At 39.6% G+C, this 23,336-nt stretch overlaps 1 protein-coding gene across 1 annotated transcript in view; it reads right to left on the bottom strand.

Moving 5' to 3' along the window:
* The window catches only part of POLA1 (DNA polymerase alpha 1, catalytic subunit), a 3,104,727-nt gene that overhangs the window by 2,538,231 nt on the left and 543,160 nt on the right, over window positions 1–23,336 (bottom strand). The window contains exon 13 of the mRNA XM_044072304.1: window positions 12,028–12,102. Within this exon, the coding sequence (XP_043928239.1) occupies window positions 12,028–12,102 (75 nt within the window). The remainder of the gene's footprint in view (window positions 1–12,027; window positions 12,103–23,336) is intronic.

The raw sequence follows: 23,336 nt of genomic DNA, 5'->3' as shown, positions 1-23,336 counted from the left end.
GTACCCACGCAAAGATTAATTAAACTGTGTGTACTTTTTTTATTAAATATTTTGGCTGGTAAGCAAGGTAAGAAAATAAACATGAATGGGAAAATTTTTTTTTCAGAAAAAAAAGGTTTCCTCTACAAAGCTCTATAGCATAGAGAGAGTAATGTCAAGAATATGATGCAAGTACAAGTCCAGGTAAAAGAAATGCTGAGGTGGGGAGTACCAGAGCAAAAAAGAGTTTCATCTCACTTATCCTAAAGTGGTGGCTCTCATCTCCTATTTCTACCACAACCATGTGGGTGGCTGCAAGCAACAAAAGGCTCAAAGGCCAGTGATGTAGGCTTGAAACTATTACGATATTAATGGTAGTCCTCATCAGCATGTGTGGAAGCAGGCAATCAAATGGGGAGGATGCAGTAGTCCCTCCACAGTGACTCGTACACAAACTCCCAAAGAGTGCATTTGTTGATGTGGAAAAGCGCCTCCATGGCTGCCAAAAAGTTGGCCCTTATAATCAACACTCACCCCCATGCTGGGAATTCCCCAGTGATGGGGAAATGAATAGACTCAAAAAAAGAAATTGGGGGAGGCCCGAGGAGTTTGCAAGCACAAAGGAGAAGGAACACATGGGGAAATTATTAATCTCTTATGTACAGTGTTACACCCTCATTACTTCTGCAACTCCTATTCACAAAGGATGCAGTAAGCCACAACGGACTAGATGCACAAGTAACTAAAATATTGTTGATATGCAATCTAATAGCAACAAAGCTACTCTTTCCCATACTATGCTATAATGGGGGATCCACAAGGATTTACATTAGCACTTATGTTTTTCAAAGAATTCACTAAAGAAATGACCAGCCATACCAAAGGCACCAAATTAATACAGTATATTGAAAATCTACTCCAACCCACTGCCAAGGGCTATATGCATTCTAACTACAGCTCCCTAAAAGACTGATTAAACAAGCTCATGTTGAGTGACAAGGTGGAAAAAGTACAGTTGTGTACACTTACCCTAAATGTAGATGTTCGAGTGTATTCACTGTTGCAGTCCTAACCAATGGGATATCCGGCTCCCGGTAGCCCTCAATCGGCCAGAATACCAAAGTTAAGTAAAAATGACGTCTGCTGTCGTCTGTTGTAAAGGATGACAGGGCGTATGATACAAAAGGAAGCAGCAGACATCACTTCCTCAGTCTTTCTTGCCATAACAGTCAGAAGCCCCCAGAAAGCAAGGCTTAAACTAAATGTAGCCTGTATCTTAGGAAAAGAGAAAAAAAAGAGGGAAGGAGGGAAGGAAAGCAGGACTGCAACAGTGAAGACACTCGAACATCTACATTTATGGTAAGTGTATACAACTGTACTATGCTCATCGTGTTTCATTGTTGCAGTCCTAACCAATGGGTTGATTACCAAAGCCCAGAGAAAAGGGAGGAGGAACCAAGAGAATAGAGGACTGGAGATAATGCCCTGCAGAACAGCAGTGGCAAACCCTGTCTTGGCCTTCAAAAACAAAGGCAAATTATAATGCTTTGTGAAAGTGTGAACAGAAGACCATGTGGCAGCTTCCAAAATGACACTAGTAGGGACACCCCTTAAAAAGGCTGCAGAAGTGGAAGCTGCTCTAGTTGAATGGGTCCTAACCCCTTGAGGAGGAACCTTGCCATGAAAGGAATAACAAAAAGTAATACAATGAGCAATCCATTTAGAAATGGTTTGCTTAAAAATAACCTTGCCCTGGGCTCCAGGGGCAAAGCTGACCAATAGCGAAGCTGATTTTCAAAGGTCTTTAGTCCTGTCCAGGTAAAGCCTGAGCTGTCTATGCAGATCAAGAGATGTAGGATTCTCTCACCTCTATTTCGAGGATTAGGAAAAAAGGTAGGAAGGTGTATGGACTGATCAAGAGTCAGGCTGGAAACCACCTTAGGCATAAAGGAGGGGTTGGTTCTCAGGGAGACCCTATCTGCATGGAAAATAAGAAAAGAGGATCCCCAACGGGGTACTTATCTGTAGTTGACTTCAACTTCGCAGTTGGAAATACAAAAGGTAAACTGCTGACTGGCACTCGTGAAAGAAATGCTTCTGCTTCGGGCTCCGCGGCAAGGAAGACTGAGGAAGTGACGTCGGCTGCCTCCTTTTCTATCGGACGCCCTGACGTCCTTTACAACAGATGACAGCCAACGTCATTTTTACTTACCTTTGGTATTCTGGCGAGGACTACCGGGAGCCAGATAACCCATTGGTTAGGACTGAAACAGTGAAACACGATGAACATCCATAGTGCTCTTTGATGAGCAACACTCACATAATGCTACAAGCATGCAGTTCACAGGATCACAAGGATAAATCAAGAATTATCAGCTGAATATACCACAATGCAATTACTGGTCAAAAATTTATTACAAAGTCCACACTGATTGGACAATACTATGTGAACCAGTAACTCAACTCAGCACTATTATCAAACAAAGAGGCACATTACAGGAGAAGTTAAAGGCAGCAAATGCAGTCCTACTTGCTAAAATCCTCTATGGATCAATTACATAAATATTTCAAACACACTTAAAACTACAAATTGCACAAAACAGAACTGTATGCCCCACAGCTCAGGCAAATCTTTCCACTGTAACATCACAAAACAATGCATGATATGAGATATCAACAGTGCTGCACTCTACTTTGAGAGACCTACATACAGCAGAGCACGAAAACAAGCAAGGAAGCTAAGCTATTTAAAAATGCTTCCTCAAACAATGCCTCTTTCAGAAATAGCCCACAGTGTTCCCAAAGCAAATATATAAAAAAAAAAAAATTCTCACTACAAAAGTATATAGCAGACATCTCTAAAAATAAAATGAATATACAAAATCCACAAACTCGAAAATCCACATGGAAACACCAGCTAGTGATAAAGAACACAGCTTTATTGTGCAAACCAAATGTACGATAAAAATTCCACTTTAAAACACTGACATCCAAAATCCATAAACCGAGGGATAACCAACAGCATAAAAAACAGACAGTGAATCTTGAGCAAGTTAAACGCTTTCATCCCCAATCTAGAGACTTCTTCAGAACTATTACCAAAACTTTTTCCCAGCATTTTTATAGCATTCCAATTAAAGGGGAACTACAATAAAAACAGAACATATGATAGTTGACTCAAATAAATACATATAAAGATACAGTGTGCAAGGAATAGTCAAGTATCCTGTAAAAATATATAAAAAAAATAAGAAATACTTAAAAACTTGACAATAAATATTTACATTAAAAATTATTAAATTTGCATGTTAACCCAATATGTTTTTAATTTTTAAATAGCAGCTGATATTAACTGCTTCATCAATACCAGCTACCTGGTGGCATCCAAGGTTAACTGCCATCTCAATTCACATACATCAAGGGCCTCCCTAGGTGTACTTCCCTGTTCACCAGATTGTAACTGCTGTAAAACCAAAAATTTAAAAGAATGACCAGGGTACTCTATTACATGTCTACTAAGGGCATTAGAATCCTTTTTGTGTCTAATGTCCAGGGAATGTTCATAAATCCTTAATTTGAACTTCCTACACGTTTTGACCACATAAAAAAAACTGGGCACGAGATACATTTCGCTAAATAGACATTTGCACTCGGACAATTAAAATTACCCCTAATATATAGTACCTTGCCATTTAAAATAAAACCGTCTCCAGTGATTAAAATCAGGGAGCATTGAGGACACATACCACATTTTGTGCTGCCAACTTTTTTTGATGTACAGGTATTTTTTTTCTTTTACCCCTCTGTTCCACAATATATTTGAAACACCTATCTTATCTCTTCTGTATGTAAATTTTGTTTTTTTATTTAACATCTTAACCAAATTCTTATCTACAGACAATTCCCATTTTTTTCAATAATTTTACAAATCATCTGTGTACCCTTAATGCAAGTTGTAATAAAAATGGGAAAAGTGGAAACATTATCCTTCTTATCCCTCAAATGGTCAATACCATTACCACCCACATTTTGACCTAAAAAAGGGACAGACCAACCATTTTGCCGCTTTATGACTACCTCTCCTCCAACACTTTCCAATAATTCTCGGGGATAACCTCTGTGCACAAACATTTTTAAAATATAATCTACTTCCTGAACAAAATCACACTCCAAGGATATCATTCTGACGGCACATACCAGTTGTCCTTTTACAATAGATTTTTTCTGAAATGTGGGATGCCAACTATTAAATTCCAAATACGAATTTAAAAATGTTGATTTTTCTAAAAATTTTTTAAATCAATTTTTATCAACTCTATCAATTTTAATCTCCACGTCCAAATATGTGATAGTGGTGTCATTGAAAACATGGGTAAACTTGAAACAATCTAAAGTATTATTGATATATACAAAAAAATCTTTTAACATATCTCCATCGCTAAAATAAGTTGCAAGTATACTCATACAACAGTAGGTTTCCATTACGATTTAAAATGTCTGTCAGAGGGTTCTGCTCCAATCCACTGCAATCACACACAAAGCTATGGGAGCACAGCTTCTAGTGCAAGCATCTTGATTTTTTTTTTTTTTTACATCTGAGAACTTGTTCAGTTTATACAAACCGTAAACCAGACTCAAAAGAACCATCCCTTCTAAGAACAAGGAAAACCCAGGAATAAAATCTTTCTTCCTCAAATACAGAGGGGACTGGATCCATTGTGCAACAAGATATTCTTCGCTGCAAAACATCCAGAACTAGATTTTCCTAGTCGGGGTAGAGGGCATTCCCATAACTGCAGTGAACACATGAAATCTATGCTTATTTCCAAAAATTAAGCTTCTCACTCTAACAAGCTGAACCCTGAAGAAATGAAGAATTTCAGGGAGGAAGCTAGGACTCTATATAAATGGGTGTGGTGGGAGCACTTGGGTGGTAGAGGACTTTCTTCTACTCCTTCCTTGTTTCACGGATATCTTCACCAGACAGAGGAACACAACATAAATGCTGTCACATCATAGGTTTCAAGTACCTTTTCAGTTTGTATTATCTTAATGGATGGTCAATTTATTTCTACTGCTTCTTAGGAATCTGATGGAGAAAACCTGCTTTACTGACGCAACAGTTTTGTTTTACCCTTGTCCTCTAGGTATCTAAAAGCCTTCTTAGAGGATGACCAAAACAGCAAGTTTGTAATTAAAGGTGATATCTACCAGCTGCTCTTCAACAGCTTCGTCTACAAGCTACAGTCTCCAACATTGCTCCTCAAGATTAAGTTAGTGGTTAGCAGACTGCTGCAGACTTCTGCTGCATCACAGTCGGATTTTAATATGCATCTGTCTACAATAAAGGCAATCTACACTGGCTTTGAAACATTTTCACAACATTTTCACCTGTGAAAATCACCACCATGTCCTATACTTGAGAATCTCACCCTAGTACTTAAGCAGCTAATTGATCAAAAGAAAAGGTTGGCTAAGGTATACAACTTTTTGTAAGTGGTCCAGGACTCTGTTCTTCTCATTAGCGAGCATGTTTAAGCCTGTAGCCAGCTTGTACTCCTGGCAGCCTCCACAAATACTGCTACCAGGTCAGCCACATGGTTCTTACGCAAGTACTTAAAGTTGTCCTGGACCCTCCAGTACCTCTCTGATTTCTCCAATGCAGACAACTGCAAGTCTACATGCATGTACAAAGATTCCAGGGCATCCTAAAGTGTGGGAAAGACAGTGTTACCAAATGGGGCTTGGACTCAACATGACTATAAACCCAGATCTGTTGATTCCGTGATTTCTAAAGTTCCCACATAAAATGCTCCCTTATAAAAAGCTTACAGCACTATGAAATGTACATCTTCTAGTGCACAGTCCAAAGAAATGGTTCCCCCTCATTATCCATTCCATACCTCACAGGGGGCAAATCTGGGAGGAAAAGGCCAATTCCCTCATTGAAGGTCCAATATGGATGGATCAGGGGCACCTGTGCAACCAAGAGTTCTAATGACTGCAAGTTAACCTCTGCTAAAACATAATATATTCCTTTGGAAATGTTCTATAGGTTAATCTCAAAGATGCAGCTTGCAGCTTATCAGGAGCACAGATCTTTGGACTTCAAACACCTACTCTTTTTGGGAGGCAATACACCCGTTAGTCAAAGTTCTAAAAATTACCAAAAAAGACCTTCATGGTCTGCCTTCTGATACTACACTCTAGGAGGAAGTACATCTCACAATACCTCTTTAACGGCACAAAGTGGTTCATAAAAATAAGTTAGTGCCAAACCATTTAGCTACAGAAACCGTGATAGTTTTGATGAATGTTGCATACAGAAGATAAAGATAAGGGGAAGCAGAACTTTAAAAGGTTTCCTAAATTATCTACAAAGAAAAGGATAGTTATGGCAGCTAATTAAGGAAAACTGTAATTTCAGCTTCTGTAAAAGAGCAGAAGAAATATTTCAAGGTGTTCTCCTGAGTAAATTTTATGGGGAAAATATAGTCTATGAGAAAGAAATCCAGTTTTGTGTTATTTTGAGAAACAAAGAACTAGACAAAGCACTTTCAAGGAACTGACCTACCATACTGGAGCTGCAAAAGGAGAACCATAGCCTGAAAGACAAAGCTGCCAATCTGGAAGACCAAGGAGAATCCCTAAAAGAGAAACATTTAACATGCAGGACGGGGCAAGAAGGGAGAATCCCAGACTGGTAGTGACCCCAGAGTGCATGGGGACCAAGTTTTATGTTTGCTCAATAGCACTTGGGAAGATGGCAGGAGTACAGAAGATGCTGTAAGAACACAGAGCACACTGTATTTATACTCCAAGTGGCAATGTAGTTCAAAGGGAAAGCAACATTTTAGTACATCTAGAAATATTCTCAAAAGTTATGTTGGAGTAATAAGTGGAAACCAGGAGTTGCTTATAAGATTAATGGGCCACTACTGGACAATGATTATACTACGATCGAGAAAGTGCTGAGGGACCATCCGTCTCAGAGGATCCATTGAAGACCAATATATCCAGCCCACCTAAAAATGCTTTCACCTAGAGGAATAAAAACTTAGATGCCCAGGAAGCTCGGTCTTACCTTATTGACAAAATGACAAGAAACAGGACAAGAAAGACCCTTCAGGAGGAAGCATACAAAAGCAAAAGGCAGGCAGAGAGAGAGAGAGAGAAAGAAAGAGAAAGAGAGAAGAGACTCCTCCTATTTCTCCTTGGAAGATAACAGAAAATAAATGTGCACTATCCAAGGAATATGACTAACTTAACTTTGGTTTTCACTTTACTGTAGATTTTGTGACTTCCAGTGAAGGAGAAATGTATTACTGGGCAAGTGTAAAAATGTGTACTAGACAAGATCAATAAGAATTTAAACTTGCTTTGGAGGATGAAAGGATGAAGAGAATGGAATTAATACATTTTACACATATTTGCTTTCTTCTTACAGGGAGAGTATGAAAGACGAGGCCAAATATGAATTTATTACTGATTTAATTTTGCTCCCCAAACACAAATCATAACAGAATAGAATACTTCAGTAGAACAGTGTAACTCATTTCCTACTAAGCGGCCACTGTCTATATGTCTAGGAGGTCATATGATGGTCCTTTGTCCAATGAGGAGAACTAAAAACTTCAGTTTATGAAATTGTAAGTTGGGATTACTGATGGAGTGGTGTCTAAAAATGAGAACTGGATAATTCAGGCAAACATGGGACATTTGAAGTCAGGTATATTAAATCAATAACTGAAAAGGGTGTGAGATCCCAAGCTATTAAGGACAATCCTTTTGAAATTAAGAATCCATTCCAAGGCCCCTAACTAACATTTTCATTTTGTAATGAGGAATTGTCTACACTACATGCTGAGGGAAGAGGTTGTTTATCAAGTATGACCAAATTGCATTTTAAGAACATCAAGTATTTATAAGTGTGAATTCCTGATGAAAGGTTTAGGTCATACCTCCCAACCTCTTAGAGCAAGAAATCTGGACAAAGCCTAAAATAATGGGGTGGGGGGTGCAAATGCCCCAAAAATAGGGACATATTTTAAATATTTTTCTTACAAACTTAAAAAGTTGCTAGAGTAACAGGTTTTGTATTAACATGCATTTTCTGAAGGATATAAAGTCTGACACTCAAGTGCGTTTCATTTGGTGACTTCATTCCTCACAGATTTGCCAGAAAATCATGAATTTTATGAAGAGGGACCAAAAATATCACACAACAATCTGGACATTCTGCAAAAACATGGACAGTTGAGAGCTATGGTTTAGGTATATCAGAGGGGAGATTTGACAATAACTCCTGGTTTGCAGCCATCTGTAAAGTTTGTTAGCCACAGGTCCTGGTCTCCAGTATACAGATTGGAAATAAATACCAAAAAGGAGGCGTCCCAATACTGAGCCATTGGGGACATTCCCGTTTATCTTTGTACCTTCTGATGAGGTACATGCCACTTGCACTGTGGGGGTTCTTTTAGCCAGTTTGCTATCCACATTACCACACAGGGACCCTCTTTCTAAAGCATTTAGCTTACGTATGCTGTCTGCATGAGTTACAGTGCTCAATGCTTTGGCCACGTCAGGATACACCACGTGAAGAGTATGACCACTGATAACTTTTCTGATACAATTGCACAGCCTAACAAGATTCATTAAGCTGGATTTTTCCTTGACAAGATCAAACTGTTGAGGGTGCAGCCTAATAACATTTCTGATATAGTTTATGGGGTCACTTATATGTTCCATAATTGTAAAAAAGTTGATGGTTTTTTACAAGTCCCAGGATACGTAGTATGGCCACCATTATGAAAGGGATATTAACACTGCTGTGCACTTAACTAGGAACAAAACCTCTAGCTAAATTTAGGCTGAAGAGTTTGAGGAATGGCTCTGTGAGGGGATGCTTAGCCACTATTTATTAAACATTCTTGGTCAGTGTCAAGCCTCATGGTAGAAGCATGTTTGGTCTTGGTACCTTCAGTACATGTCTTTGTGATAGTAGGGGAAGATTCAGGCATAGCTTTAGCAATGAATGTGTCTGCTAGTATAGTGACTATCTACCGGGTCCTTATGGGAGATGCCATTTTGAACAAGTACAGAAAAAATGTTGAGTGGTGTTCCTTACTTGCCTGATGCACCTAAAGGTTTTATAAATTGTCCTCATCTTCAGAGGCTAACCAAGTTTATGGGCTGCTTTGGTAGACCTAACAGTATTTTAAGTTAATATTTTTGATACTACCCTTGGGTAAGGAGTTTTCAATCTTCTGCATTTTTTAATACAAGATAATTGTTGACTAAAGTATTTGAAGTAAAATACATTAAATGAAATACCACTTAATGCACAGTACAATTATCACATTAAAACACAAAAATCAAAACTGTTTAATAGATTTCTCTATGACAACTCCATGCTATCAATTATGGGGTTGGGAGGGTGGCCTAATGGTTAAGGTGTCTGCGTTACAAACACAAGGTGCAGGGTTTGAGTCTCACATGGGATAATTGGCTAGGCTTAAAATGGCTCACAAGGGCAGTTAGTACTAATCTATGAACCTATAATAGAAATGTAAATCTATATATGTTGGTGTCTGTCAGGCTGCTGTAGTAATGTGTTTACAACACTGTTTAACTAGTAATCCTACATATTGTTTATTATAATCACATATGCTTCATACCCATCAAACAGTGCAATTTTATATACTGTATTTTGCCTTTTTATTCCAGAAAATAATATGTACCACCTAAATAATATGTACCACCTAAGCATGACAGCCCTTTCACCAAAGACAGATACTTTTCAGCTCAGATAAAGCATTGTCCCTCTAAAATCCCTCTAATTGCACAGAACTAACTTTAAAATGCTTTTAGAAATTAGAATACATTTTAAATTATGGCCATAATTATACATGGTTATGACAAAGGGGGCAGGGTTCTGCTTATTGCCAAAACAGAAGGCTGGTAACAGTCTCTCACCCCTATTCCACATAACTATACCATTTCTCAACTTCCTTTACAAATTACACTACTGCACTCTTAAATGCCTTTGACATGGCAGATTGTGGAGCAACATGAAATGCATCGTATGCACATGTCATTGTGTGAAATTCTACTGCACCCACAGTAGTGATCAGTTCAGTTGTTAAAACAGTGCTAAAAACAATTCTGAATCTACTCTAGGATGGGCATGTGTGGCTGTGAGTTAAATATTCACTACTGAAAATGTAAAAAGGCACAACATTATGTAAGCATCTTTGTCAATTATCCAAGAATTCTTAAATACTTAAGATGCAAAGGAAATTCTCCACAGCAGTTAAATATAGTTATCAAGCTAAATGCAGGATCTGACTTGTGAGACTTGAATAAATCCTGTTACTCAAAAGGATACTATGCACTTTTTTTAACCTGGGGACCCACAATCAAGTCTCCTTTTATGAGAGAAGTGATTCCAAATACAACCAGAGGGAAATCTGCTAATCTGAAGGTTTAAGAAACTGCATCCAGAATAAACAGAAAGCATACTGATCACCAAACAGGCTGGACGGATTAAGTTCTATTTTTCTCTCTCATCTGTACAAGAACCCGACAACATTTGCATCTTACCTATCCACTGAATGACATAGGTCTACAGAAGGTAGCAACAAAAATACCTGATATTGTAATATATTCCTCCATTAGCAAAATGAAGACTCAAGCAGATACAACTAACAAATGGATCTAACTTTCTGTAACCATGCTGAAGTACTAGGCTTATCCACTGATGAAACATTGCTTGTATATAGAGATTAGTTGGGTATCATTCATTAATTTATTGTGACTTTTTTTGCTAATGTATTTCTTGAAGAGCAGAAAGACTAGGATTTATAAAGGTTTTTAGGCCTTGGTATGCCTGGTTCTGTGTGGAGATGTAAAACTTGTTTGTAATGTGCATTTTTAATGCATCTGTTAGCGCAGCAGTTGGTTCTGGTGCTGGAGATGATGCTTTAGTGTGGTTAATGTGCAGTGTTTGTGGTTAATAATAGTTATGTAATTAACAGTTTTGAGATCAAATGTTTTTCCTCAGTCTCAAATTGGGACACAGTACAGGAGAGTGTAAGGAGAAAAGAAGCCCACTAACAGTGGCACAAAGATGAACACATGATAAAGTTAATTTTAAACCTGTACACACCTTAGAAAAGTTGACTGAGGCAGTATGCAATTTAAGTGACACAAGAACCACCATCTATAACCATCCCACAATAAACCCAGTTTGGAAATTCCCAAGGGTTATTAGCTATATGTCGCAGCATGAAGTAGAAAAAAAGTTAACAGAATGAACTGTATATGGCTCCTGTATTGCATCACTCGAATGCCTTCTGTTTTTTTTATTTTTATTTTTTTTTATATAAACAGAACCAAGTTAGCACTACAGTAACAATGAAAGCCTAATGAGCTTTTTCCTTTTTTGGTCTCATCAGACCTCATTCATACCATCTCTGGCCACAGTGCTCCATGGCCATGCCACGTCTACCAGCATCCTTCTAACTCATCCCATCCCACAGACTTTCTCCAATCTTGATGGGGCTGGTCATAGATCTTAAGGGCATGCTGGGGGCTCAGGCATCTGTGCTTCCTCCTGGTATGTGGGGGGTTATTTATGCGCCCTACCCACTTTTCCCTTTCCCTACCCCTCCACATCTGCGGGTTGCATCCAAGGACAATCCTCTGCTTTGGACTAAGCCTCCCTTTAGGGAGTGCCATTAGCAAGCTCCCTCACCCCAGGATGGGGTCACCCATCCCACCCTGTCACTCAGTCGCCTAAGCCACTAATCAAACCCAGGTTGGCTAGGCCATAGTTAGGGCTTTATCTCTCTCTTTATGCCACTGGAACAGCCTATCCTAAAATTTTGGAATCAATGTGTAAAAAGAAAACAATATGCTTCACCTGTTTTCCCTTTCATCAGTACCATACTATTCAACTTTTTTTAGGATCATTTCAGAGACGTTCTACATCAGTTTGTGTAATTTTATATATTTATGCTCAAACAAGAAGAATGTTGTGTGACTTACCGAATACCTGACTTCTAAGTACTCCGACTGTGCAGGAACATCTGGAATTTCAAAAGCATAAAGCTTTTCAACTTTCTAATTAAAAGTTAAAAAACAGAAATATTTAGTTCCAGAAGGGGAACAACTTTAATTCAAAATAAACAGATTATGAAATACAATATTTAAAAAAAATGCAAATCAGCTTCTGTAAATCAGCAGATGGAAACATTTCTATAGCATGTCAGGAATACCAAATCAATAAGGACAGTAGCAAGTTTAAAGGTACATAAATCATACTAAGTGCACAAAGTTAAAATCATAATACTCAAGTAAAATACAAATTGATCAATCACACTATTGAACCTGAAACTTCAGTGACGTAGCTGTCATCCTGGTGCATTTTAACACTGTAAAATGTAGTTATACCAGACCTTATCCCATTGCATGCTTCATAGTTTTTGAGTCAGAATTGGGGAAGCTGTAAGAAGACTAAGCTACCTGGTTTCAGGGTTAAAAAAAAAACAAACTTTCTAACAGTCAAACGTAAATAGCATAAGAGCAACATATAACATTGTAATGGTAGGGTTACCACCTGTCCCACTGCAAGGGACAGTCCCTCTTTGGGCAGTTGTGTCCTGCAAAAAAATTGTAAAAATGGCAAATGTCCTGAGATTTTAGGACAAAATGATTTCCTATATTTTATGTAATAGTTGCATAAAATAATTAATTCTGTATCTGAAACACCTAAATGCTATAAGAAACAGAATAAGCAACTAAAATGCTACAAGAATAAGCTTTTATTTAGGAAAAAAAGTGAAGTTCTGTCATTTGCACCGAGCGTGGGTATGTTTTGGCCTGCAAAATCTGATGTTTGCACCAAAAATGTCCCTCTTTGGGCATTTGAAAAGGTGGCAACCCTATGGCAGATACTTAACAAGTTTGTAAGGTTAAGAAAATTAAAAAAACTAACAATTCCCCCATTGTCTTTTTGGTAACCACCTGTAAAGCAGCATCCACACACAAAAAAAAAAAAAAACACAGTACTAAAAGCTGAAGGAAAAAAATCAGTGAAGTCATTCAATACACAACAGATATGCGTGTACTATCATTCAAGACTTTACTGCACCAAAGAAGCAACAGACTAAGGCACTACCTAAATATACTAGAATTAAAACAAAGAAAATATGAAAAAAAAAGCCTGGAAATTCAGCTTAAGAGCAGAATGCATGGAAACGCACCAAAAGCTAAACTATCAATATCAATACAATGATGCAATACTAACTAAAGGTAAGAACTAGCATCTTAAACATGTAAAAAAAACTACAAGTTACCTGGTCCAAGAGTCATTAATCCCTTCAAAAATTTTCTGATGTGCCTATAATTGCAGAAAATGATGTGAGGGCTAACAATATGCATGGGCATAATGAAAAGAAAATAGACTGCCAACAAAGGAAAGGGAAATGAAACATTCTCAGTAACTGTGAATGACTATGGATCACACTGCAGCAACTGAGAATCCTGGGCTTTCCTCAAGCCAAGTAAAATTCAGAGAACCAAGTATGAATTCAAAATCAAGAATAAAAACAGCAAGCAATAATACTGTCAACGTACAGATGGCGTCCCCCCACTCAACAGGAAGCCAACCAAGTATACAGTGATTTTATTAAGACAGATGACAAGGAATGATGGACTGTCAAACACAAACACGCACATAAATGGAGCCCCCCTCCGAAAGTGTCCTTCCTGGAGAACAAGACGCAGTCTGACGAAAAACAAAGGAAGAACAAGTACCACTATAATAGCAGACATCTTCCAGAGGAAAGAAGCGCAGACATGTGCACTTTATGACAAATCCCCTATGAGGTCTCCATTAGGTAAAGATTTCAATATGGTAAATTATACAGAGAAATCTCATTTAGAAGATCCTTACTTTTCTGAGAACAAATTCAATACTCAGAATGACTGTAGATCAGGACAATGTTATGTTTAAGATTGCCCCCTTGCAGAACTGGCCTTGGACATGGATAGAACTCTCGCACTTAAAAGAAACTGAAATGTTTCATTCAAGTAGAAATAGAGATTCTTCTGAACAGAACACTAAACCAAAACAAGTTCGAGCAGCTAAATCTGCTACCAATCTTAGAATAAGGCTTGACAGAGCCAAAATGAGGTTACTCCCCATCTTCTGTTAAAAGAACTTTGGCACAATTAAATATGATGAAATATTCTGCTTAGTGACAGGTCTAGCACACAAATTCTGGAAATATGCAACAGTGACCTATGAACTCCAAAATACCTCAAATGTCTAATGACATTCTAATTATTCATGAGGGCTTCCTCTTTCAGCTATGCTTGGAAAATAGATGAAGATCCTAGAGCAAAATTAACAAAAAAAAATTATTAGAAAAGAAAAAACAATTATATCATTCAAGACGACTATTGCACATCAGCCCAGACATGATAAAGCCCTGAAACTGGCTGCATTAGATCAACATGTGAATTAGCCTCCCCCCCATGAATAAAAAGGCAAACCTTGCAAAATGAAATTAAATACTGGCATGGTCCTGTTCATTATGCAAAGGGTTAACTTCTTAACTCCATTCATGTGCACTTGGGTGCATTTGCTTTTGAACGTTCAAAGTTGAAAATGTGTTAATACAGCATTACTACAAAGATGTCTTACATGGCTGTACACATCAAGTTTAACTTTGAAATGACAGAATCATGTAGAACAATATGGTCTAGTAATGGTTTACTGAGGCTAAGGATTCATAATTATGAAGCTATTTATGTACATAAACAAGTTGAACTGAATGCCTGAATATTTAAAAAGTTAATCTGGTAGATGTGTTATTCAGATGCACTAAATTATGGCCCCCACCCCCAAGAAATCACTCCTACAATGGGTGACTGATTTTCATCTTCTGTTATCCCAGCTCTGAACACAATTCATGAAATAATCCAGGCGAGAAGTGTTCACTCGGCCCCATCTGTTCTCAGTTTAACAACTATGTACTAAGTGAGCACATGTTACAGATGAGCAAGAAAATAAAGTTATGTATTTTCTGATTTACATTAAAAATCCACTCACTAACATTGAGACCATCCACACACAGTAAGTAACAACTATGGAAGGCTTTCCTCACAAATCAACTGCTATGATTAAAAGTGCTGGTTGCATACAACTTTGAAGGTACTCTTCAGCGGACAGCAACTAGGAAGAAAGAAAACCAGACTCCTGAAATCATGTCTCAAGAGCTAATGCTGGGTAAAGATGCCTGACTGCATCAAAAATGTCAGAGTGGGCAAATTATTGAAAGAAAGAGGAAACAGCCATGTGTTTGTCCTCTAGCAGAGAGGTTTTAGTCAGCATTAACTAGAAAAGCCACCTGATGGCAAAATATGATGCAGTTTCCAATCCACTTGGGACTTAACCATAGCCAGACCCAAAGCAAGGAAAAGTGGCCTCTCTCCCTGAATTCTGCATATTTTCATGTATCACCTAAAATTGCAGTTCAGATCAAACAGGGATGTGAATGGGCAGATTTAAGGGCACAGTTTTGACACCACATTGTTATACCCATTTTTGCTCCCCTTGTGAGAACTGAACTCTACCTCCTGTTGGCCCGTTTATTTCTCTCACCTGGGCAAGGGAGATGAAAGCCTAAAACCATAAAGTAATCTAGAAAAGTCAGATTCTTTTTCTCAGGTTCCTAAACACTTCTCCTTGTTGAATAGAAAGCACAGTATACAGCCTATAACATTAGGTCCCATAAAAGGGTGTATGCTTCTGCACACCTGCTGTACCTAGCTAAAATGTAAAGCACTCTGGTAAGATTTCTTTCTATGTCCTGTACACAGAGCACACATCTGTAAACTAACCCACAGATGCCATTCTTTTAGTAGGACAGGGCCACTCCCACCCTCACAGAATGAGTAAAACTGGGAATGACCACTCACACTCTCACCACCCCCCAGCCAGAACCTAGGTCAGTCAAACCTAGTTCTTCTGACATAGTCAGTGCTTCTTCTCGATATGCCACACAGCCAATTCCCTTCCAAAAGTAAATACCAAATGTTAAACAAAACACCTGCTGAAAGAATTAGTAAGATTATCCACAAATAAAGGACTACAAATAGGTTCATAGGTAGGTACTAGGCTATTGGCCCTAGGGCCCATATAAGCCTAGCCAAAAAGGTACCCTAGCTTTCACCACCCAAGAAAATTATTTTCCTGTGCACCTGTCAAGAAGAGCCACAGAAGTGATCCCTGGGGTGAATTTCCTATTTCCCATCCGGTCATCAAGATTTTTCTTGAAGAGTGCTAATGAGGAGCTCTTCTTGACATAGATAGGTAGTCTGTTCCAGAGTATGGGAAGTCTCTGGGACAGGAATCTATCCCCCCCCCCCCAGCATGTTCTGTTTATTGTGGTGACAAGGTTTAGGTCCCTAGAGCGTGCAGCTCAGAAGGATTGGGATTTCTTTAAGTGGAGCATGTCCAACAGCTCTGGGTTTGACATAGCTTTGCATGTTAGGCAGAGAGAGCCTCTGAGTAGGCGATATGCGATGGAGTAAAGCTTGAGTTTTTTGAGATGGTCTGTGTAGGGCATCTGTTTGAGGCCAATAATCCTCTTTGTGTGGTATTTCTGCGGCCTTTCCAGTTGTTGTAGAGGTTTTGTGAGGTACATACCAAAAGGGGTGTTATACTCTTATAATGGGTCTAATGAGTGATGAGTAGAGTGGACAATGACCTCTTTTTCTGGACGAAAAACCTTTTGTGATGAGGTATGCCACGTAGAAGGATTTCCTGACCACTGTGGTGATGTGATTATCAAAGAAGACTACTGTCCACCTGTGTCCCAAGGTCTCTCATCACACTTTCAGTGTTAAGTAGACTACCGCCTATGTGGCAGTTCATGGGTACAATTTTTTTTACCAAATGGGATGACCATGGACTTTTTGGCATTGAATTTGAAGCAATGGCTTTGACACCATGCATCTGTTTCAGGGAGGCCCTTTTGTAGGATGCCCACATCATTACGAGTTTCGATTATGGCTCCTAGTTTGCAGTCATCTGCGAACTTAGTTAGCCACAGGCCTTCTGTGTTAGCCTGTACTTTAGAGAAGTACATACCAAACAGGAGAGGACCCAGGACTGAACCCTGTGGTACTCCACTTGTCACTGGTCTGAAGTCGGATTTGGAGTCTGCTACTTTCACAGTGTGGGTTCTGTCAGTAAGCCAGTTGGCAACCCATCTTGTGACGGAGATTTATATCTAGTTTAGTGAGTTTATCTATAATTCCAGAGTGGGGGATGGTGTCGAAAGCCTTGGCGAGATATAGACAGGCTGTGTGAACCACCTTACCCTCATCTATGGCTTTGGTGACTGCTTTGAAGAAGTCCATCAGGTTTAGGAGACATGATCTACCTTTTACAAACCCGAACTGTGTGGGGTGCAGAGTTTGGAGATTACCAATGTCTTTGTTTATGAGTTCCATGATGATACGTTCTATGGCCTTGCAGACCAGGCTTGTCAGGCTAATGGAGTGATAGTTCCCGGGGTCTGTCGTGGCTCCCCCTTTGTGGAATGGGATAATCGCAGTGTGCCATTCAATGGGCATAAAGCCTGAGTTGAGGCTATGATTGAACATGGTACTTAGGTGGGGTGCCAGTTCATTCTGTAGTTCATGTAGAATGCAGCCTGGGATGCTGTCAGGTCCCATGGATGCTGTGTTCTTGGCTTTGGAGAGTGAGGTTTTTTACCTGTGCAGCCGTGATCACAGGAACTTTGCATTCTTCCGGTACAGAGATGGGCCCTTTAGGGAGTGAGAGGGGAGTAAAGTTAGCACTGAACCTATCTGCCAGGATGTTGGCAGTATCAGTTGGTTCTGTATATTTAGTGCCATTGTGCTGCAACTCAGAGCAGATCTGAGTGTTGCCATTGAGATTCTTGACACAGCTGTAGAATGCTTTGTGGTTGTCTTTAGAATCAGTGGTGATTTTGTTTTTATAACTAGCTTTAGACGATTTTCTGAGGGATCTCAGCTTCTTACTGACGCTGACCATGGAGTTCCTCCAATCATGAGATTTTACTTTTTTTTTGCAACAGTTTCTTTCTTCTGTTGTAGAGTTTGTTTATGGCAGAGACTACCAGACTGGCTCTTTTTTTGGAGGATAGCATCTTGGTTCTGTTAGGGATAGCACGATCCATGCACTCGTGTAAGTGCTTATAAAGTGCATTTGTGTAGGATTCAGCAGTCGTACCTCTATTGTCCATCTGCATAGGTGATGTGAAGTTTGCCACTTCTGTCTTAAGTTGGCTTTGGAGATATGTTTTACAGTGGTTTCCCTAATGGGGGTGGGGGTGGGGGCGGGATGTGGATGTCTAGGGTGATTAGCTTGTGGTCAGATCTGACCAATGAGGAATTGACCTCTGGTGTGGAACATCAGTCGCCCATGTTGGTAATGGCCAGGTCTAGAATATTGCTGCCCCTGGTGGGGGTATGGATAAGTTGATCCAAGGCGTTGGAATTTATGAATTCCAGAAAACGTTGAGCAAAAGAGTTGGTACAGGAGTAGTTTTCCCTAATGTTGGGGTAGTTGAAATCACTCATTATTAGGGTGTTGGGTTGTACCCTAATATTTTTCAGTGAATCAAGAAGAGAGGAGCGGGAATCCTGGGGCATGGTGGGGGGGGGGTCTGTAGCAAGCTACAATTTGGATTGCGGTCTTGCTCAGAGTTAGTTGCACTTTAATAATCTTGGATGCATTATGCTGAGCAACTAGCTTGGAGGTGTGGACATCCTTAATGAATATGGACATGCCTCCGCCTTTAGTGTTTCGGTCCAGGTTAGGTGGCCGAAAGGTGTGGTATGAATTATAGCCGGGTAATGCAGGAGTGCTCTCTGGTGCTTTGAACCAGGTCTCTGTCACTGTACAGATATCGATGTTCTCTATTTTGAGTACCTTGAGTGAGTGCATTTTGACGTTTAGACTTCTAGCATTGAGTAGCATTACCCTCAGATTTTGCTTGCTTGTACCTGTTACAGTGGTTTTGTCATTTGAACCTTGCCTAAAAAAGGCACTATAGGGGTGGCAACAGCCTTTGCCAGTATCCGGAATCCCAAAGGTGACAGGTGTAGGCCATCTCTGGCAAAGCATCAGGGTCTGTCGATCATGTCATCCCTTCTCTGGGATTCTCTGACTCGAGTCTGAGGATCTGGTTCTGCTATTTTTGGTGTTACTAGTTGAGTGCACTTGGTGTTTTACTTATCGATCATGTCATCCCAGGCAGATAGATGCTGGATTCCCTTAAAATGACACCAGAAGCTTAACCAATTGTTGAAGTCAATAATTTTGTCCTTGTACTGTGGTATCATTCTGGGTGATGGCAGGGTGCTACTCAGGGCTAGGGTATTACCTGCCTGGGCTACAAGATCGGAGAGCTCCTCCATGTCTCTTTTCATGTAGTCCAAGGAGGTAAGTCTCAGGTCATTCACAACAACATGGACAATGGCAGTCATATTGGTACTTGTTGTGGAGTGAACTGAGTATGTGCATTATGTGGCGGATCCTGGCACCCGACAGACAGCGGACAGTAACTTTCTCCTTGTTTAGCCTGGTGAATGGAACACCAGTTTGCCTGAATATAGAGTCACCTATGACTAGAGTGTGGGTACGTTATGCCTTATGGGCTGTAGTTGAGTGGCACACTGAGTTTGTGGGCTATCTGTCATTTGGGCTGTGCTGGGGGTAGAGGTTGCTTGCATTTCTGCTTTGGAGGTCTTGGTTGTTTGGGCAGATTTTTATTGAGAGCCTCCACGAATGTAGGCATGTGTTTTGTGCTTCTGTGTGTATGTTTTGGTGATGTAGGTTTTGAGGGACTATGTGATGTGTGTGGTGAGTGCAAGTGTTTACCTTCTCGTCTTGACTATCTAGTCCAGTCTTTAGTGAAGAGAGCTTTGCTTCCAGTTTGGCTATATAAGTGCATCTCTCACAGGTTGTAGTGTTGGGTGGTAGGAGGAGAGGGTTGTCTGTGTACATGAGGCAATTGCTGCATTGCCCCAAGATGCCCAGATTCATCAGGTAGACAGGAGAAAACACAGGGAGCTGACCTTTAGACATACCTGGATAGTGCTTATTTATTAAGTACTAAAAACTGTTTTCCTATAGACAAATGAGGAAAGTTGAGTGTTGTAGTAATTTGTAGCTTATTTAGTGCTTACAAGTTCTGAACATGTGCTGAGCTCAAAGAAACACATTTGGGTGCTAAAACCAAAAAGCTGGCTAGATGCAAGGGAAAATCAGAAGAGCAGACTTTATGGTGCCGGGAATAGTTTAACCCTAGTTAAGTGGGTGGGGCTCAGGAGCTTACAAACAGTCCTGGATATAGCAAGTCTGTATTTGGACTAGTCTTGTTACAGGAAAGGGGGGAAACAAGCTTAGAATTTTTTTTTCAGTAAAGTGGAAATGGAGAAAGCTGGAACAGATGTTAATTCAAGTTAAGAATCTAAGTGGGTTGGTCTTCACAAATGTTCTCTCTCTATCAGATTGAATGAACTAATGACACTAGACTGGGAGGAGTGTCCCAGATCAAATATACAGTATGGGCGGGCAACTGCAAAGCCACCAAGTATAAGAACACCACAACAATAGCGGTGGGGGGGTGGGAAACAAACTATTACAGCTACTAGCCAATAAATGAAAGTTTTAAACAGATCAAGGAGCAAGCAGACTCTAGAGAATGCTTTTAACTGCAAACAGACTAGACTAGAATACAGAAACATCAAAAATGTACAGAAAAGCACGGATAGAGCACTCACAAACAGAAAATACAACTCTTAGTATGAAAAAGCAGTTTACAGTTAAGTGATAGTCTGAAGTAATGGTCCCATGAAGGAAGGAGGCTCTTCAAATACAAGAGGAAATGCAGAATCCCCTTAAGAAACTACTTTGCATGGTAGCAATGGACCACAATTCTACACTCTACAAAGACGTTCTACGCCCAAGTACTGGAAATACACACCTTGACAATGGAACGTTAAAATGCAAATCAAACAGGTGTCTAGCAAATCATGATTACCTGCAAACTAATGCAAAGGTAGTGAATGCTGCTGCTGTCCATATAGGCATATAGATTTATAAATCATGCCAAGTCTACTGATTATGCTTACTAAAGGCTACAATCACATGTGATCTTTCTAAACAGTAGCTGTGACAAAGGTGGAGCTAGCCCAATACCCAGAGAGGTCTCCATTTCTTCTACACTTACTATGCTCCTGCACTGCCAGAGACTAAAACATCTGAAACCACATCTTTTCAGCCACCATAGGAACTCTTTCTATCAACGTTACTCTCACAAGTACTTAATAGGTATGCAGTTCAAGAGACCAATGAGAGGCCAGTCCAGCTTCCAAAATTGTCCTACAGCACTGACTAGTTAAGTGACTTGTTCAGAGTTATAGAAGTACACAAATGGAAACTGAGGGAATCAAATCCTGGAGTATAGTTAGCAGCTCATTGCTTTAAACCTGTGCGCCAAGTGCCAGAGAGAGGTACAGAATCATAGTGAAACACACAAAAGGACATGTAGAAATCTTCCTTGAATCACAGATAAAAGGGGTCCATCAACAATCTGCAAGCTTTACTGAAGCAAGAATCAGGAAGAATGGCATCATCCCATGTAGAAAACAAGTAATTCTCTAAAGAACTGCAACCCTTAAAGACCTTGATCAAACAAGGCTGAACTATTACAAGCTTAAGGAGATGTGGTCCAGGACATCTGCTAGCACATTCATGCTCCCTGAGATGTGAATACATGCTAGCATGATAACACAGTACATGAATTACTGCCAGAGAGATGCTGACTCTGCACTGGAGGGAGGGGCAGAGATGTATGAGCATTTGCTACCCTACCCGTTCGCATCCCACAGCAAAGCACAAGGGCATCTGCTGTCTATTCTTTCTGAAGAGCTAGGAACACTGTCATTAGCTTAAACAGTCTATCTGAAGCAAACATTCTTTGAAGCAGAAGCAAAATCTGTATGCTTCAAAAATAAATGTCAGCTTTCGGAACAGGTCCCTTTGTAAGGCATAAGCCAGGATTCCTCATCCTTCACTCACCAACTTTCATCATTTTGGGAATTATGAAAAGGTGAAATACGGAAATGACTTCTTCTGGTTATCGCTGCCAAACTGTTAAAATTCAAACTGCTGCAAGTACAGTTGACCCACCACAAGGATACAAAACACGAAGTCCAATTTCATCCAAAACGAAGAAATTTATTGGCAATAAATTTCTTCGTTTTGGATGAAATTGGACTTCGTGTTTTGTATCCTTGTGGTGGGTCAACTGTACTTGCAGCAGTTTGAATTTGAACTTTTTAACAGTTTGGCAGCGATAACCAGAAGAAGTCATTTCCGTATTTCACTTACTGGTTTTTGTGTTTTGGGTACGCTAATTATGAAAAGGTGTCACAAGGTCCTCACAATGTGTTCTAAAAGTCTGAGCATCACTCAAAATAAGTCTTCTAAGATGAGAGCAAGTGTCTTTATCCTTACCAATTTCAGAAACAAGGACATCAGAACCTTCCCCTCAAAAAGAATGCAAATAAAGAGGAGATGCCTTGTACAAATCCTACATTCACCTGCTTTAAGGGATAAGGCAAGGAGGCAGGTACAAGACTATCAACAAAATGAGAACTACTTTCCAAAGGAGGCTGCCCACTGAGAATGTTGCATAGGGTCTTGTGGCAGCATTGAGCCATGCACCCTTAGAAGGCACTCCTGCATATGAATGGAAAGGTTTCATCAGACACTGAACAAAACATTTATGCATGTGACTTCACAGATGCCCTTGCAGGTCCAACTTGCGCAGATGTACAAGTGAGAGTTTTCTATTGTGGTCAGTAAGCCTTCTGCCAGAAAAGAGTGAGAATGTACAGTTGTGTACACTTACCATAACTGTAGATGTTCGAGTGTAATCACTGTTGCAGTCATTACATTTGGGTAATCTGCTGGCAGGTTGCCCTCAGTCAGCCTGGATATCAAAGTCTTGGGTCCTGCGTCAGTGGCTGTCTCTTCTTCCATGACGTCAGGGGTATAAAACAGGCAGCTGACACCATTTTCTTTAGTTTTTCTTGCACCAGATGTCAGGTGCCCCCCAAATGAGGAGCAAAAAAAATTATATATATATATATATATATATATATATATATATATATATATATATATATATATATATATATATATATATACATATATACATATATATATATACATATACATATACATATACATATATACATATATATATATATATATATATATA

Source organism: Protopterus annectens, chromosome 5.part0, assembly GCF_019279795.1.
Source record: "Protopterus annectens isolate FY-2018-M chromosome 5.part0, PAN1.0, whole genome shotgun sequence".
In the NCBI taxonomy this organism is placed as follows: Eukaryota; Metazoa; Chordata; order Ceratodontiformes; family Protopteridae; genus Protopterus; species Protopterus annectens.
The sequence above is the reverse complement of the archived record's forward strand: the minus strand, read 5'-3'. Positions and strand labels throughout refer to the sequence as shown.